Source organism: Panthera onca, chromosome B3 (assembly GCF_046562875.1).
Source record: "Panthera onca isolate mPanOnc1 chromosome B3, mPanOnc1 haplotype 2, whole genome shotgun sequence".
Lineage (NCBI taxonomy): Eukaryota > Metazoa > Chordata > Mammalia > Carnivora > Felidae > Panthera > Panthera onca.
This window is the reverse complement of record NC_138344.1, coordinates 5013447-5029112: the sequence shown is the minus strand read 5'-3', so window position 1 is coordinate 5029112 and position 15666 is coordinate 5013447. Positions and strand designations below refer to the sequence as shown.

The window sequence follows — 15666 nt, the reverse complement described above, 5'->3', positions numbered from 1 at the left end:
CAGTAACTAAACTCCTTCCATGATTCTTTCATTTCTAGGGCCACGAAGATATTTTGGAACAAGGGATGCTTAGAAGTAAGCATCCTTGAAATACCCCCTGCGTTATTTATTTACATCACACAACAACAAATGGATCTAGGAAATCATGCCAACAATTAGAAACAAGATAAAAGAATGAGAGCAATAAATAGACCCAGCGTGTTTTAAAGTAAAAACTTCCAAGGTCACTCGAGCTGCCTCTCCTTCCTTCCCCACTGACGTTGATTCTTTACAAAACATACTCACTTGCCCTTGCTGGCCAAGTTATCCAAGCAGGTTTTGATATAGCTTTTGTAGTAATCCACCTGCTCTCCATAGAAAGTGGCCTTCGAGTTCAGGGCAGCGTATGTTTGCTGTAATTTCACCAGCTCGGCCTTCCTCCTCTGTCGATACCTCCGCTGGTTCCGAATATCCTAAGACACAGTTGTTAAAGTTAGGACAATAATGATCAGTATCATATGCTTCTTGAGTCATCCACACTAGTGCTTAACCCCACTTTGCATGACCACGCTTTAACAGGAAGCAACTGAAGTTCAAAATTTAGTAAAGAAATTCAGATCCCGTCAACTTTTTTCTCCCGTACCTAGAGGTACGGAAATGTGTTACTTTTTTTTTTTTAAGTTTATTTATTTTGAGAGAGAGAGGGAGAGAATGTTCATGTGTGTATGAGCAGGGGAGGGGCAGAGAGCGAGAGGGAAAGAGAAAATCCTAACCAGACTCCTCACTGTTAGCACAGAGCCCAATGCGAGGCTCGAACTCATGAACTGCAAGATCATGACCTGAGGTGAAATCAAGAGTTGGACACTTTACCGACTGAGCCACCCAGGCGCCTGGGAGATGTGTTACTTTTACAGACTTCCACATTCTTAGAATTTACCTGAGAAGCTGACTTAAACCTCTTAAGTATGTTGGCAGGAGAGGGAAGAAAAGATAATTTTACTGTGTCAATGATCAAGCTCCCCGATGTGCATGGTATTTCTACCAGCAGCAAACACCTACGCTCTCAGCCTACACCACAGCCCCTTACTTGTGAAGATTCACACAAATCAAGAATTGCATGACCAACGTGACGTGAATTTATATTTCATAGTAATCATTAAAAAGATCTGGAGGAATTCTTTAAGGCCAAAGACAAATTAACACACAGGCAGCTCTAATTAGGGCCTTCTCCCTTTTGATTTAGGCCACGGAGTAAATCATCAAAGGACAGCAAGGTCCTCATGTTGGGAAACTCAGAACCAATTCCCCAGCGGAGAGGACACTAATCTGCCTGTGCCCTGAAGGCATGTTGTCATCTGAACAGCTGCTGTCTCTTCACAAGCTCCGGAGACAGCTTTGTCCACGGCCAGCCCATCACTGCCCCCACAAGCAGTACCCTGGCAATGTCGTTGATCAGCTCCTGATATCTGTTCTTCGGGTCCACCGTCCCAAGCTCCGTTAGCTTCTTCAAACCTGACTGGATCTTCTCCTTCTTCTCCTGAAGAGTGAGGTTGCTGTCTTCCTTTACAAATTGTGACTTTTTCATCTTGTCAGGAGTCTTGGCATCACGAATAGCGCGTCTCTGCATGGCCCTCTGATGTTCTGCTTCCTACAGATACAGAGAAGAAAAAGAAGTTGCTGGCATGTTTACCACACTAATCCCAAACCTGAATTTATACGGCGTATCCACACCTGAATTTACATAGCCCTGAAACTCCATTCTGGAAACGGAGGGAACAAACTTGCCCTCTGACAACTGACAGAGAACCTGCACAGAGCACACCTAGAAGAGATCGCGTCGATGAAGTCACACGGTCTCGGAGCGCTTCTTCCCCGGATTCTCACATATGGTTAGGAGACTGGGCTCCAAGTGGCTACAAGATCCCTCGTTTTTTTCCTATCACATTTTGAGACATGGGAGCCATTGAATTTGACTTGAAACACAGCTTCATTCATTGGTGAATGTTAAAAACACACCCATGCAACACCAGCGTTTGGTAAATTCTTGCCGACTCTTTTTGCCACCTCGTTCAGGCTGGATCAGGTTGAAGGCTTCCTTCTGCTTTCAAGCGTGCTACGAATGCCAGTATCTGGAGCAGTCCTTCCGATGATTCTTCTTTCCCAGTCGACATTCAGCGTTTGCCCATTACGTCCCTGCCTGACATGGCTCACGCTGCTGGCCCATTCTTTTGGTGTCTTCCTCCTTCTCTAGCTCCTTGCAGTGTGGCTCTACAGCTCTGCCCTCATGGCCAATCCGCCACCCCTCCTCCGAATCCATTGCCTTTTCTTAGCTATCACCTTGCTTGTACCCTCCACATTCTCTCCTTGCCCCGGGCACAAGTTTGGTACCTCTAAGTGACCCCTGGTAGTTTCTCTGTGACTGTTCACTCTCAATACTCGAGTGATCGTCCCTATGCTACGGATCCCACATCTTTGTGGCTAAGGTTCTGGTGCTGCATCTTGAGCTGTTTGTGCCAGGATGCTCACATTTGGAATGGCTTGTAATTCCTCCCAAACTGGAGCGATCCCCTCTCCAGGTATGCCCTTTTTTGCTAATGTCAAGACCACCCCGCATCACACAACGTGAAGAACATAAACCCTGGCATAAGAACCTGATCCAAACTGGTTCCGCCACCACAAGCAGACAATCTTGGACAAGTTATGTGACCTCAAGGGTCTTAGCCTCTTCTGTAAGATAAGGATGAAAAGACTCACCTCACAGGGACAGTGGGAGGAGCAAATGAAAGAACCCAGGTGAAACCACCAAACTACCAGTAGGCTCTCATTGAAGGCTGGTTCCACCTTCCCTACTCGAAACTTCCTTCCAGGTTAAACAAGGTGAAGGTGTTGGTTATGATTCTTTATTGCCCCTCACACACAGCTAGTCAGTAATCAATCACAGCATCGAAAAGCTGAGACTTCATTAAAACAATGGTTTTCAAACAGTCCTATGTGCAGCCTTAAGGGATTCCCGCAGGAACCCAGAGCCCCAGAGGGTGGGGTCCAAGGGCCCCAGCCCTATTCCTGGTACTGAGTAGCTCCAATTTTTCCTACTTTATATTTGGGCTTCTGAGTAAACTGTCGTTTATCGGAAAGAATTCATATGCTCAAAATTTGAAACAAATGGCTTGACCTGTCGCATCTTACAAACACAAAAGAGGGGTCTTAAACACGAAGTGCCCCATCATCCCCTCCCGATGCCGAGCCATCCGCCCCCCCCCCCCCCCCCCCAACCACGTGGGCCTGGGAGTCCATCCCGGACCTAGATTACTCAAGTCCTGTTTGCTTGGCTAGCACTGCCTAAGTGATCAGTATCAAATGGTCCCAGAGTGACAAAAGCTCTCTACTCCGTGTCTCTCCAGTGACAAACACGGGCTCTACACAGTTTGTTCTCATGTCTTACTCCTCACCACTCACCCTCACCCACACTTGCATTCTAGATAAGTCGGTCTGGTCCCATCCTGTCCATCAGGTCACGTCGTGCCTCTGTTTGTGTGGACTCCCTGGCCCAAGATGCCTCTCCTCTTACGTGCACACCCAGATCCTATCCACGCCTCCCAAGTGTGGCTCCAGTTCCACTTCTTCCTCACGGCTTGCTCCTCACTGGCCACTTTCCTCAATTTCTGGCATTTTTATAGCCAACAGCACAGTCAATTTTTAATAGTTTTCTAATTATTTCAGGTATATACACCACATTTCCCCAAGTAGATCATGAGTTCACCGAGTTTAAGAACCACATTCTGTACTTTTATCTACTAAGGCACTTAACAAAATTCTAAGGATGTAATATTCACTTGATTACTAGGCAGACTCACTGACTCAGCCTCAGTTAAATTAAAACACAAAGCCACACACAAGGCCGCACATACATGCCACGAGCCTTCTGCCCTCAGAGCATCTGCGTGCCAGTTTAGGAGCCAACGACTTTCTGAGCAGGCCCACACCACCACCGCCCTCCAGTCCAGCCCCACGTTGCCAGCCCCCGGCTCCCCCCCTCCTCAACCCTGGCACGCACTCGTCACGGGAGCATCCGTGTGCCTTGTCGTCGTATGTGAAACCCCTAAGTTTTACCTGTTCGGCGGTGGCTGGGGTTTCTAGGATTTCAGTCAAGGTCTCTCCTGGCTGGAACCGGATGACGTCCACAATTAAACGTTTGGTGCTGAAAGGAGATGGGGGAAGGGTTGAAACGTCACCAAATGTCCTACTTCCTCTCGAATGGCCCTGAGTAGCGGCAGCACACGCACCACCTCAGAGAGGTCCCGCTGGGCCGCCGTGAACACAAGGCACCCGAGGCCTCAGGCTTATCTACGTGACAACGACGGCGTGGGTACCAGGGTCAGGATTTCAAAGGTATAAATTTCACTTCAGCGTCTTACTACTGAGGAAATGAGGCAGGTAAGTCCTGTGCCATGTATAATAGATAAGGCGACCAGAATTACGACAGGCTTGAAAGGCCAAGACGATGGTTTCCGGTATGAGCAAGCGGACATGTTCACCAGGGCAAGGTCAAGGGATCACCGCACTAGATTTACCTCATTCTTCCCACTTCCAATACTCACTTCAGCAGGATAGTCCGAGCGTCCATTTCTGCATTCTCATCCCCAGGCACATCAAACTTGTTGGTCAGCGTAAGAGACACTTCTGTCTTGGCCAGCACCTCCTTATTGGGGTCATTTAAATTGCCAGCGCTCTCTCCTGTGGTTTCGGGGGGAGTAGAGAGGATCAGTATAACAAAGGAGGAGATAGTGGAGAGGAGACATGAATACAAAGAAAAGAGAATGTGGGTCTAAGAAGATACTTGAATAAGCCAACACGTACACTGTGGCAAGGATACCTTTGAAAAATAAAAGGAAATGTATGCCAAGTGATAAAAGCAAAGGATCCCTAATAAAATAATTTCATAAATATTTGACAAATCGTTTCAGTAATTATTAAAAAAACGTTTTTTGATGTTTATTTATTTTTGAAGGAGAGAGAGACAGAGAGTGAGGGGGGAGGGGCAGAGAGAGGGAGACACAGAATCCGAAACAGCCTCCAGGCTCTGAGCCGTCAGCACAGGGCCCGATGCGGGGCCTGAACCCGCAAACCACGAGATCACGACCTGAGCCAAAATCAGAGGCTTAACCGACTGAGCCACCCAGGTGCCCCTCATTTCGGTAATTATAATATGGTAATTCCCTCTCAAAATATTCTGCTCATTTCCTTTATAGGACTTATAATTATAGGATTATGTGTATAATATATATTTAAAATTCTCTCTTCCACTAGACTTCAGTTCCTCAAAGACAGGGATCGATCGTATCTGTTTTCTTCCCGAATGTACATTCGGAGCAGGAACAGTACAGAAACGGACGAGGTGGCAATTACAGCACCCCTCCGTCACCCTCCCTGTCACCTTCTGGGCAGTTAGGTCAGAGCTTTACCTATCAGGGACTCGATGGTGGGCACCTCGCCCAGGTCATCCAGCAGCTCGTGGATCGGGTCGTTGTGCTCCGGAGCAATGGCGTCCTGATGGTCTAACAGGAGCTGCGTGGAACACCCAGGAGTCAAGTCCATTTACAACATCAGCCCCTCGGCCCTCAGCCTCACCAACAATGCCAAACAGCACAGAAGGGGTCAGATAACAAAGCTCCCACATTCAAAGAACTGACAGGCCAATCCTCGGCAAACTAACCCAAGTAAACTATAACATATAAAGCATCACACGGGCCTCTGCTGAATGACTTATGGACAATGCATGGAAAGGAAATACTGGCACTCTCTTAACCTTGTGGATAGAAGGGACTTAAATGTACCCTGCACAGGAAGAGAGTAACAAACCCCATCGACTTTAATATCCAAAGGCATCAATGTACCGTACAGCCAGTGCAAGTGACTCCCATTCACACTCTTAATGTGTCCAGCAGACAGTATCTCTTAATTCAGAGAAAAGTGCATCAGATCAATGTCGTCATCATCTCACGGACACTCAAGCAAAGCCTTCAAGACGCTATCACCCTCGGGGACGCCCCAGGGATATCACCTGAAATTTCCTTTACATTTTATGTATTTCCTCATTTCCTGTTCTATATACCCTCAATGGGGAAAGGAATGAATTATAAAAACCTGGGGGGAATAAAAGGAGCACCTAAGGGACGCAGAGGAAAAAGTGGGTATTTTAGATGTTAGAAAAATAACACAGAGGGCCAGGATAAACCAAAGGAACAGCGAACACAGTTTTTTATCAAGTCCCTAGATGGGCGCTCACAATGGAGACTCTGGAGCCCACGTGTGGGGACTGCTTCAGCAGGCCTGCGGTGGGGACCAGGAACTCCATTTGTGACCATCAGCCCAGATGACTCTAACGCAGGGGGCCTGGGGCCACTTTAAGACACTCAGTAGATACAGTTAGTATGCAAAGAAAAGAGAAACAAGGAAGACGTGAAGTCAGTAAGATCAAAGGAAGGCGAGTTATCTGGCTCTCCAGAGTCGGTAAGCAGCATCTAGGGAAGACAATTAAAATTAAGGACAGAGCGATGAAATTAAGTAATTAAAGAAAAAATACTTACAGTGTGGGTGTTGATGATTTCACCAATGGAAATGTAGATCACTGGTTTGGTGACGGTGACTAAATCAGAATATTCATCCACATTAAACTTATCCTGAAGCTCTGGGACATCACAAGCAGTTTGGAAAAACCGTCTGAAAATAAACGCAAGAGGCAGACCCCCGAGTGACGCATACGTGAGAAGCTGGCGAGAGGACATCCCACAAACCTTTACAACGACAAGTTCAAAGAGAAGCCAGTCAAGGCCGAGGACTGTAGAGAAGCTTGCACACGTCCGCTCGCTTCACAGCCTTGGGGCGGGTGGTTTTAACAACTTCTCCCTCCACCCAATTTAATTCCACCCACAAGAACCGCTCAACCATAATTTAAAGCAGTTTGAAAACACCCAAGCTGTTAGGCAAACCAGCTTTATCTCTGAGACGATGCCCTGAACTCACAACCGGCTGTTTAACTTACAAATATTAAAGGCACTCTCCGCTTCTTCTCTGAGTGCAAAGTAACCCGTGCCAAATGAGGATTTACTGCTTTTATGTTAAGTGCAGTCTATGTCAGCGGAATACGTTTTAACGGCTCAAAACCCTCTTCATCCCCTCCAAGGGCTCTGAGCACATCAAACATGTATCCCTCGATATGGCAGAGTCCCGGGGAAGCTAAGTTCTGGTATTTAATCTTGTCCAGACGCTCACAGAGAGAAACATGCCCACGGGACCCTTCAAGTACCCTGTTCCTTTCCCCCTACCTGAATTTCTGGTAGGACTGGGAGAGATACTCATTAATGATGCTTAAGTGAGCATTATCTCCCAGAAACATCTTATTGGACGCCGCGTGCTGGAGCATCTTTGCAATGGAGCCAAGGTTCCGGCGTTGGTCTGTGGTAAGCTGGCCTCCTGCCGACAGGTCAATGATGTCAAAGGCATCAGGAGCAACGATGGCTGGATTCATGTATCGATAGTAAAGCAAGTTACCAATAATCTGCGAACAGACGAAGAAGAAAGACGGGTGTTAAAAACCACTCCACCCAGTAAGGCACAAATGATTTTGCTAGCAAAGAAAACCAGAAAAGGCAGGCCTGTAAGGAAAAATAAACACCATGCACACACACACACGCATGCACGCACACACACTTTCTTTCAAGGTCTGAACCTAAAACAACCGAACATCCCTTGGTTGGATGCAGAGAAAAAGAAAATAAGGACAGAACTGACAATCACTACAATGAAAGAGCAGACTCAGAAGGTAAAAACGACAGACTTAAAGTCTATTGCTAAGGGATTTAGGGCATCCTTTGTTCACGTATCATGGCAGCAAACAGGTTGCTGTCACCCACGTGCACTACTGCTTATTTTCACGTAGACATGCTTTCGTTCAGAGAAACTGACAGACATAGCTAACGACCCAGTGAGCACAGTGCAGTCTGCCCAACCCCATCAGCGTCATGCTGCAGACTTCAATGGTGGACAAGTTCATGCCTCTGAAATTAAAGTCACTCAACACACATCTCCTCCACAGAAGGATTCAAGGACAGTCACAGCACTTCCCCTGGAGTTTCATTCAAAGAAAAAAAAAATTTTAATTCACCTGAATAGAAAGTCTAGAATCGAGGCCTCACTGTAGGAAAGCACAGAACTAGGAGAGAGAAGAAAAAAGCGTTCAGATTAAGGTGAGGGGAGGTGGGGAAGGAGGAGCACAGCCAAGTAAGAAAGAGTTATCAGTAACAGCCTTAGCAGAAACCATGGTGCTTGCTGCCATTCACCCAGCTACCAGCAGAGGGAGCAACTCTTCAGCGAAAAGACAGGACTCGGAGAAATTCATCTGAAGACCGGAAAATCCACCTTGTCTACTTGTTTGAGGTCTATGTGCCAAACAATAAAGCAACTCTACAGGTACTGAGAGAGGTATCATTTACTATTTACAATTACTTTCAAGAGCTCACAACCGATGGCGAGCTATTGCCAGAAACTATGCTCACGCACTTCCTGAAGGTCTAAGGTTGGGCCTCGTTTTCTAACTTTTACCTCAAAGGACTCCTGAACGGGCAAGGACGGTGCCAGCGTTCAGATTCTTACCTTCAGCAGCTCATCCTCACCGGCATCTGGGAACTTCTCATGTAACGAGTCCTTCAGCACCTTGGCAATGAAGCGCATGCCGTAACTGTGGGATGGACAAAACTTAATGAGAGCAGCTGGGGAGCAGAAGGGCAGTAACACGGGACCTAGGTGGGTCAGAACTGATGGCACTCACGGGATCTTGTCCACAGAGCTAATGATGGCTGAGAGGAACTTGTCCGTCACCGCCCGCATGTTCCTGATGGAGTTGTCTAGCCGTGTCTTGACCTCTTCGTGAGCCAAAGCCTGCTCAGGGGTCACATCATAGGGTAGTTTGCTAGGAAAGCAAAAGTCATCCCCAAATGCGTTAGACCAACAGCCAGGAACAGCCTGAGGCAGGACTGTGTCTTTCATAGACCCAGAGAGATCAGGTTAAGCTGCTCATGCTCATAGAGCTGATAAATAGTGGGGCCAGAATTTGAACCCAGGTCCTAGCCGTGAACTGAGTGTCTAGAACTATGTGCCATGCACTATGATATGCCCTTAGGGTAAAAAAAAAAAAAAAAGGGTATGAGACACGACAGCTTCCCAAGTCTCTTAGTTAGGCGGGAGACACACACCAACAGGAAGGGACACCTGAACTCAAGAAAACGGGAGAAAAACTTGTCTTCCAGGAAAGAAGATCAAATGCAAAGCAAAGGAAGAAAAGAAGTGAGCAGGTGAAGACAGTCCAGGTTGTGGAGGACGCTGTACTTATAATATACGTAACACTAAGAGGTCTGCACTTTCCTAGAAGTCACCGAGGGCCATTGAAAGACAGGCGATCTGAATTTGAGGAAGATTTCTCCGACCCACCGTGAAGAATGAATTAAAGATGGACAGTCACTGATGAAAGAGATGGGTTAGTGCCACAGCCCGATCAAGAAATCATGAGGTCATGAGCAAGGAGGCAGCAGTGCAGACCAAGGGAACAGATATGAGAGACACTAGGAAGACACAACCAGTGGCACCTGGTGACGTCCTAGGTACTGGTGAAGGAAGTGACAGTTACATATAGGAACTGGAGCCTGAGGAGCTGACAAGATCCCTCAGGGGAGGGCACTGAGTCTGAACAAAGCGGCAGGAAAATAGACGTGCTAGGCTTAACTGGGAAGGACAGGAGGGGCTGAAAGACAAAAGAATGAAATGTGAGAGTCAAGGTTCCGGTGCCGTCAGTGAGGTCAAAGGGTAGTAATGATTGTCCTGGATTATATGGGTGGTCTATATCCAATCGCAAGTGTCCTAACAAGAGAGAGGCAGGGGCAGATTTGGTACACACAGAAGAGGAGGCCACGTGACCGCAGGGGTAGACCACAGCGATCCGTCCGGCCACAAGTCAAGGATGGCAACAGCCACTGGAAACTGAAGAGACAGGAAACGGATTTCCCACTAGAGCGGCCAGGGGGAGCACACCCCTGCCGACGCCCTGCTTTCAGCCCACAGATATGGATTTTGGATTTCTGGTCTCCAGAACCGCTAGGGAATGAATACATTTCTGTCATTTTAAGCCACTAAGTTTGTGGTAATTTGTCACAGGAGCAATAACAAACAGATACAAGCATATAGGGATACAACACCATTTGTCAAATTGTGGCTGAATTACAAATATAAATAGACTACCAACAAAAGAATTGAGCAAAAATCAATAAAAAACACTGTGTTTGAAACAACTGGCTATGTGGAATTTATATGAGTATCGTAGGTTTTATTATTAGTAAATTATATGTTCTATACATCTTTTATATCAATAAAATTTTTAACTTTACGTGCAGATGACATTTATAAAACGTAGTAATGAGCAAACGGACTAAAGGTGCTCAACACAATGAGTGTGGGCAGAGAAGAGAATATTAAATTTCTGAGATTTCAGAGGCGAACACTCCCAAGAGGGGCAAGGTCCCAGCCTGCTACATATTTGGCTGAAGCTCAAGGATCCATGAGACCTGCAGACAGGACGGGCTCCCACTGCACCTTTATACCCCCCAGTTAGCAACAGCACAAAAATATGTTGAAATCAATTTCCATTTTTGGAAAAACAAAGTAAGACACCAGTTTCTCCCAGGTACTCACAAGGGAAAAACCCTCAGACATGCCTCGTGGAGCTCTGACCTGAAATGGACTGCCTCCTGCACTGTGAGAAGGGGTAGCTCAGTACCCCCAAGCCAGTGTCCACGGGGCTGTCCTCTAGGGGTGGCCTGAGCGGCAGGCAAAGCTTCCCAGTCCAGTCCTACGGTCGGCCAACCACATTCCAAGATCTGAGCCTCAGGTGCACAGGGTCAAACACAAATGGACTTTTCATCACACCCAGCAATAACTTGCCTCCTGGTGACAGACTGGCACAGTACTGAGACACAGATCAGGTGCCAAATGATCCCAATAGGGGATAAGCCCTTTCTCGGAGTCAGCAAAGCGTTCGGTTCTCTATCCAGAGTGCACCTTCCTCTCTGCCTGGGGGCCAGGTCCCTGGAAAGTAGCGGCATACCGAGCAGCACCAAAGTGCGAGCTGGTGCCAGCGTACAAATCAGTCCAAGAAGGGAAGGAGCCTGGGCCAGGATATAATCGACACACTGCTCCCCTCACTGAGGAAGTCTGGCTAGGAAAAACACCAGCTGAACTAAACAGTGTGCTGAGAGAGAGCCATAGGTGCTTTCCGGTTTCTGGTCCACAGACCACACTCCGCATAGCGAGGATACAGACAGCCACTCCTCCTAAGCTCCAGAGATCTTTGCACACGATCTAACCTGACTCCACGACCACCGGGAAGAACCACCCTGGACCAAACTGCTCACCCAAACCAGATAAAACCAGAAACATGCTGCCTCTGTGAACTGTACTTTTCCAGCATTACCCACATTCTACTGGCACACCTTTCTTTGGAGGCATTGCTGTTGGTGGTCAAACTACTGCCCCAGCAGAGAAGTCCCCTGAGTTACGTTGACGTAGCTGGTCCAGCCCACTCCCAGTACTCCAAGGCAGCCCCACGCCAAGCTCCCCCACTTTAACCAGACCCACTGATCTCCCTCAGATAAGGCGTCCCATCTGACTGCATCTCTAGTCCGGCCAGTGTCCCTTCAGGTCCCAGACCCCCAAGCTCCTTCCACCTCAGAGCGTTCAGACGTGAATACTCTGCAGCCAGCTCTCGGCAAGACTGACACGATCTTAACCTTTAGGCCTCAGCTAAGTGAAATTTCACCTTCTCAGAGAGGCTTTCCCCAACCACTCTACCCAAGTTAGCTCTGTCTTGTGCCCTCCATTATAGTTGAATGTAATGTAAAATTCTCAATTTGTGATTTCATTTCTATGTACCTGTCTCTCCCACACAATAACAATGAACAGAGGGCAGAGAGCTTGCCTGTTTCATTCATTATTGTGTGTATGTCTAACACAGTGCCTGGCACATAGCAAGCACTCAGTAAATATCTGCCAAATAAGTGAATCAATTATGAGGTCAACATTTTAAGAAGTTTCTAGGGAAAAACTACTTGAATAATTATCAGTTTATAAATCAGAAGTTAGCTGCTTAAAAAAACAAAATAATGGAAACAAAAGAAAAAGGTGTTATGGTTACCATACCTTGCCTCTCCTGTCTGAGACTCCATCTGATTAACCCAAGATTTGTATATATCCACAGGGTCAGTTTTGATGTTGAGAGATTTGTCATCCATAATCTCCTTCACAACAGGGGCCAAGATCTGTCGTAGGGCGTTCTGGCCCCGGGCACCTCTGTTGAAACTCACAACCATCTTAATAACTGTAGGATTTCCTGTCACGATCTCCTGAATCTGATCTACTTTTGACCTATAAAACATCAAATGCAAATTCATTTTAAAATAATCACAGACTTTATCAATGTAAAGATCGAGTTCCTACTTAGAGACCCCATCTCCTAGAAAAAGAAATAGTTGGAAGGAAAGAGGTATGTGCTCTTTCTCTAGAAACATTTACCGACACTGACCTAAACCCAGGACAGCCTGCTGCTTGCAAACTCAATCATGGGAACATGAACGGGTACTTTTTTAGATAAAAATGTGAAATCTTCATGTTCGGATCAGCTTTTAAAAAATCATATCTTAATATAGAATCATCCAGGGTGCCCAGGTGGCTCAGTCAGTTGAGCATCCGACTTCGGCTCAGGTCATGATCTCATGGTTCATGGGTTTGAGCCCCACATTGGGCTCCATGCTGACAGCTCAGAGCCTGGAGCCTACGTGGGATTCTGTGTCTCCCTCTCTGTCTGCCCCTTCCCCACTTGCACTGTTTCTCTCTTTCTCAAAAATAAACATTAAAAAAAATTTTTTTTTAATATAGAATCTTCCTAAAATCGCTTTAGCAAATCTCTTATTCTACCACTTCCTCAAAGCAGCAACACTTTATATTAGTGACTTAAAAAGTAGAACCTTCCCGAGGCGCCTGGGTGGCTCTGTTGGTTAAGCATCTGCCTCTTACTCTTGGTTTCGGCTCAGGTCATGATCTCATGGTTTGTGAGTTGAAACTCTACATCAGGCTCTGTGCTGACAGCGCGGAGCCTGCTTGGGATCCTCTCTCCCTCTCTCTCTCTGCCCTTCTGCTCACACTCTTTCTTTCTCAAAATAAACTTTAAAAAAAAGCGGGGGTCGGGGGGAGCTTCTCTGGAGTATTTCACACAGATCATAATGTTAACTGAGTTCAAAGCAAAGGTACGGGGAGGCCTGAATCCCAAAGTATGAGTGTGGATGGCAGTGGGACAGGGTTCCATGCCCAGCAGCAGTCTGTTCATACTTGATCTCCTCCTGGAGGGCTGTCTTAAAGAGCCGTAAGAGCAGGTACTCCTCTCGCTGGTTGGACGCATAGTTGTACAGGGTGAAGATTACAGAGTCCATGAACTTGGTGGACTTATTCTGGGGCATCTGAAAGATCAGCTTCGCCAAATAGGTGGGGTTGGTCTGAAATAAAACCAAGAGATAAGTAATCTCTAGATAATATAAAGGCTGACACAAATATTCATGTTCTTTTAAACTTAAAGGTTTAGAGTGTGCATAAAAAACAAAGAAGACAGCCCTTTGCTCACCCCTCAGTGGAAATGAGAAATACTCTGAGATTTATGGCTAAGGTTTTCTTGTGGGAAAGGAAGCCAAAGCCTACAATACCAACTCCAGGAACCACTCACCTGTAATAAATAAAACAGATGTTGATAAGCTTCCAGTTTCTCTCTCTTCTCCTTGCTCAAAGCCTTGAGACCTCCTTTCTGCTTATTTAGCATCATCATATCAGATAACTGTTCTTTATTTTTTTTAGTAAGTTTTTTACTGTGGGAAACCACATCCTGTAAACAAAAACATACATGTAAATCAAAAAACTAAAGCACCCAAAACACTTGCAGGAAGGTCTGCTGCAGTGGCAGATGCCATCAACTATTTCAGAATCACGACACTGTACCCTGCTTTCATCACACCAGTCAATCTACTCCTACCTCCACCTCCCTATTAACCTACACCATAGGGGCACCTGGCAGGCTCAGTCAGTAGAGCCTGTGACTCTTGTTCTTGGGGTCGTGAGTTCAAACCCCATGTTGGGTGTGGAGATTACTTAAAATCTTAGAGAAAAGAAAAGAAAAGAAAAGAAAAGAAAAGAAAAGAAAAGAAAAGAAAAGAACCTGAGCCATAAAAATACCCACTGGCTCAGGAAACCCAACATCTGAGAATTTTTTTTTTTTTAATGTTTATTTTTAATTTTGAAGGAGAAGGAAACAGAACATGAGCTGGGGCGGGGGGTGGGGGGACAGCGAGAGAAGGGGAGACAGAATCAAAAGCAGGCTTCAGGCTCTGAGCTGTCACACAGAGCCCAACCTGGGACTCAAACCCATGAGCCATAAGATCATGACCTGAGCTGAAGTCGGATGCTTAACCGACTGAGCCACCCAGGCGCCCCTCTGGGAATCTATCTTAAAGGAAAGCATTAAGTACCATAAAAGCTACGTATTCACGGAGACATTAACTGTAAGGTTATCTGTACTACAAACTAGAAAAACAACCTAAATGTCAAATAGCTGTTGCCATTAAAAATATTTACGATGGGGCGCTTGGGTGGCTCAGTTGGTTGAGCATCTGACTTTGACTTAGGTCATGATCTCACAGTTTGTGAGTTTGTGCCCCACACTGGGCTTGCTGCTGTCAGCACAGAGCCCACTTTGGCTCCTCTGCCCCCCTCACTCATTGCCACTCCTTCACTCGCTCTCTCCCTCTCTCTCAAAAATAAAACATTTTAAGGGCACCCAGGTGGCTCAGTTGGTTAACCGTCTAACTTTGGCTCAGGTCATGATCTCACAGTTCTTGAGTTCGAGCCCCGTGTCGGGCTCTGTGCTGACAGCTCAGATCCTGGAGCCTGTTTCAGATTCTGTGTCTCTGGCTCTCTGCCCCTCCCCCGCTCACACTCTCTCCCTCTGTCTCTCTGTCTCTCTCTCTCCCACAAAAATAAACATTAAAAAATTTATTTTAAATAAACATTAAAAAATTATTTATGACTACTTATCACATGGGAAGCACCTTATGCTCTAATATTAAGTGAAAATGTAGGATACAAAATGATTACTGGGTGGTGGAATCACGGGATGGTTTTTATCTTCTTTTCTCTATTTAAATTCTGCTAAAGAATTATTTCATTTCTCATGTAACTTTAAAGAATGTATGGCATTAGCTGAGAAGAAAGCCAGCGCCCACCCCTCTGCAGGTCGGAATCGGGGAGGCGGGGGGGCAAGGCCACGGATGGCGCTGGGCCTACCTGCAGTGTGATTTTATTCTTCACGAGCAGCCCGATTTTGATATCCATGAGATTGAGGTCATTCTCCAGCTGCTGGTTAGAACGAATGAGGGTAATGACCTCTTCTCGCATCTTCATCAGGTCGAGCTCCTCCTGGAAATCCTGGTCACTTTGGTCAAGCAGGTGCACAAATTTTCGGACCACAATCATAGGAGGATCCTCAGCATTGACTGACAGAAAGAAAATATGTGTCAGACACGGGAGAGATTTAGCAGCAAAAGT

General features: G+C 46.4%; 1 protein-coding gene across 1 annotated transcript in view; it reads right to left on the bottom strand.

Moving 5' to 3' along the window:
• IQGAP1 (IQ motif containing GTPase activating protein 1) overlaps positions 1-15666 on the bottom strand; it is a 101347-nt gene that overhangs the window by 9175 nt on the left and 76506 nt on the right. The window contains exons 23-35 of the mRNA XM_078449048.2: positions 15406-15614; positions 13796-13951; positions 13408-13571; positions 12223-12447; positions 8807-8947; positions 8632-8716; positions 7305-7537; positions 6567-6699; positions 5442-5544; positions 4578-4713; positions 4090-4177; positions 1415-1627; positions 286-452 (exon numbers count right to left, since the gene is read on the bottom strand). Of these exons, the coding sequence (XP_078305174.1) occupies positions 286-452; positions 1415-1627; positions 4090-4177; positions 4578-4713; positions 5442-5544; positions 6567-6699; positions 7305-7537; positions 8632-8716; positions 8807-8947; positions 12223-12447; positions 13408-13571; positions 13796-13951; positions 15406-15614 (2053 nt within the window). The remainder of the gene's footprint in view (positions 1-285; positions 453-1414; positions 1628-4089; positions 4178-4577; positions 4714-5441; positions 5545-6566; positions 6700-7304; positions 7538-8631; positions 8717-8806; positions 8948-12222; positions 12448-13407; positions 13572-13795; positions 13952-15405; positions 15615-15666) is intronic.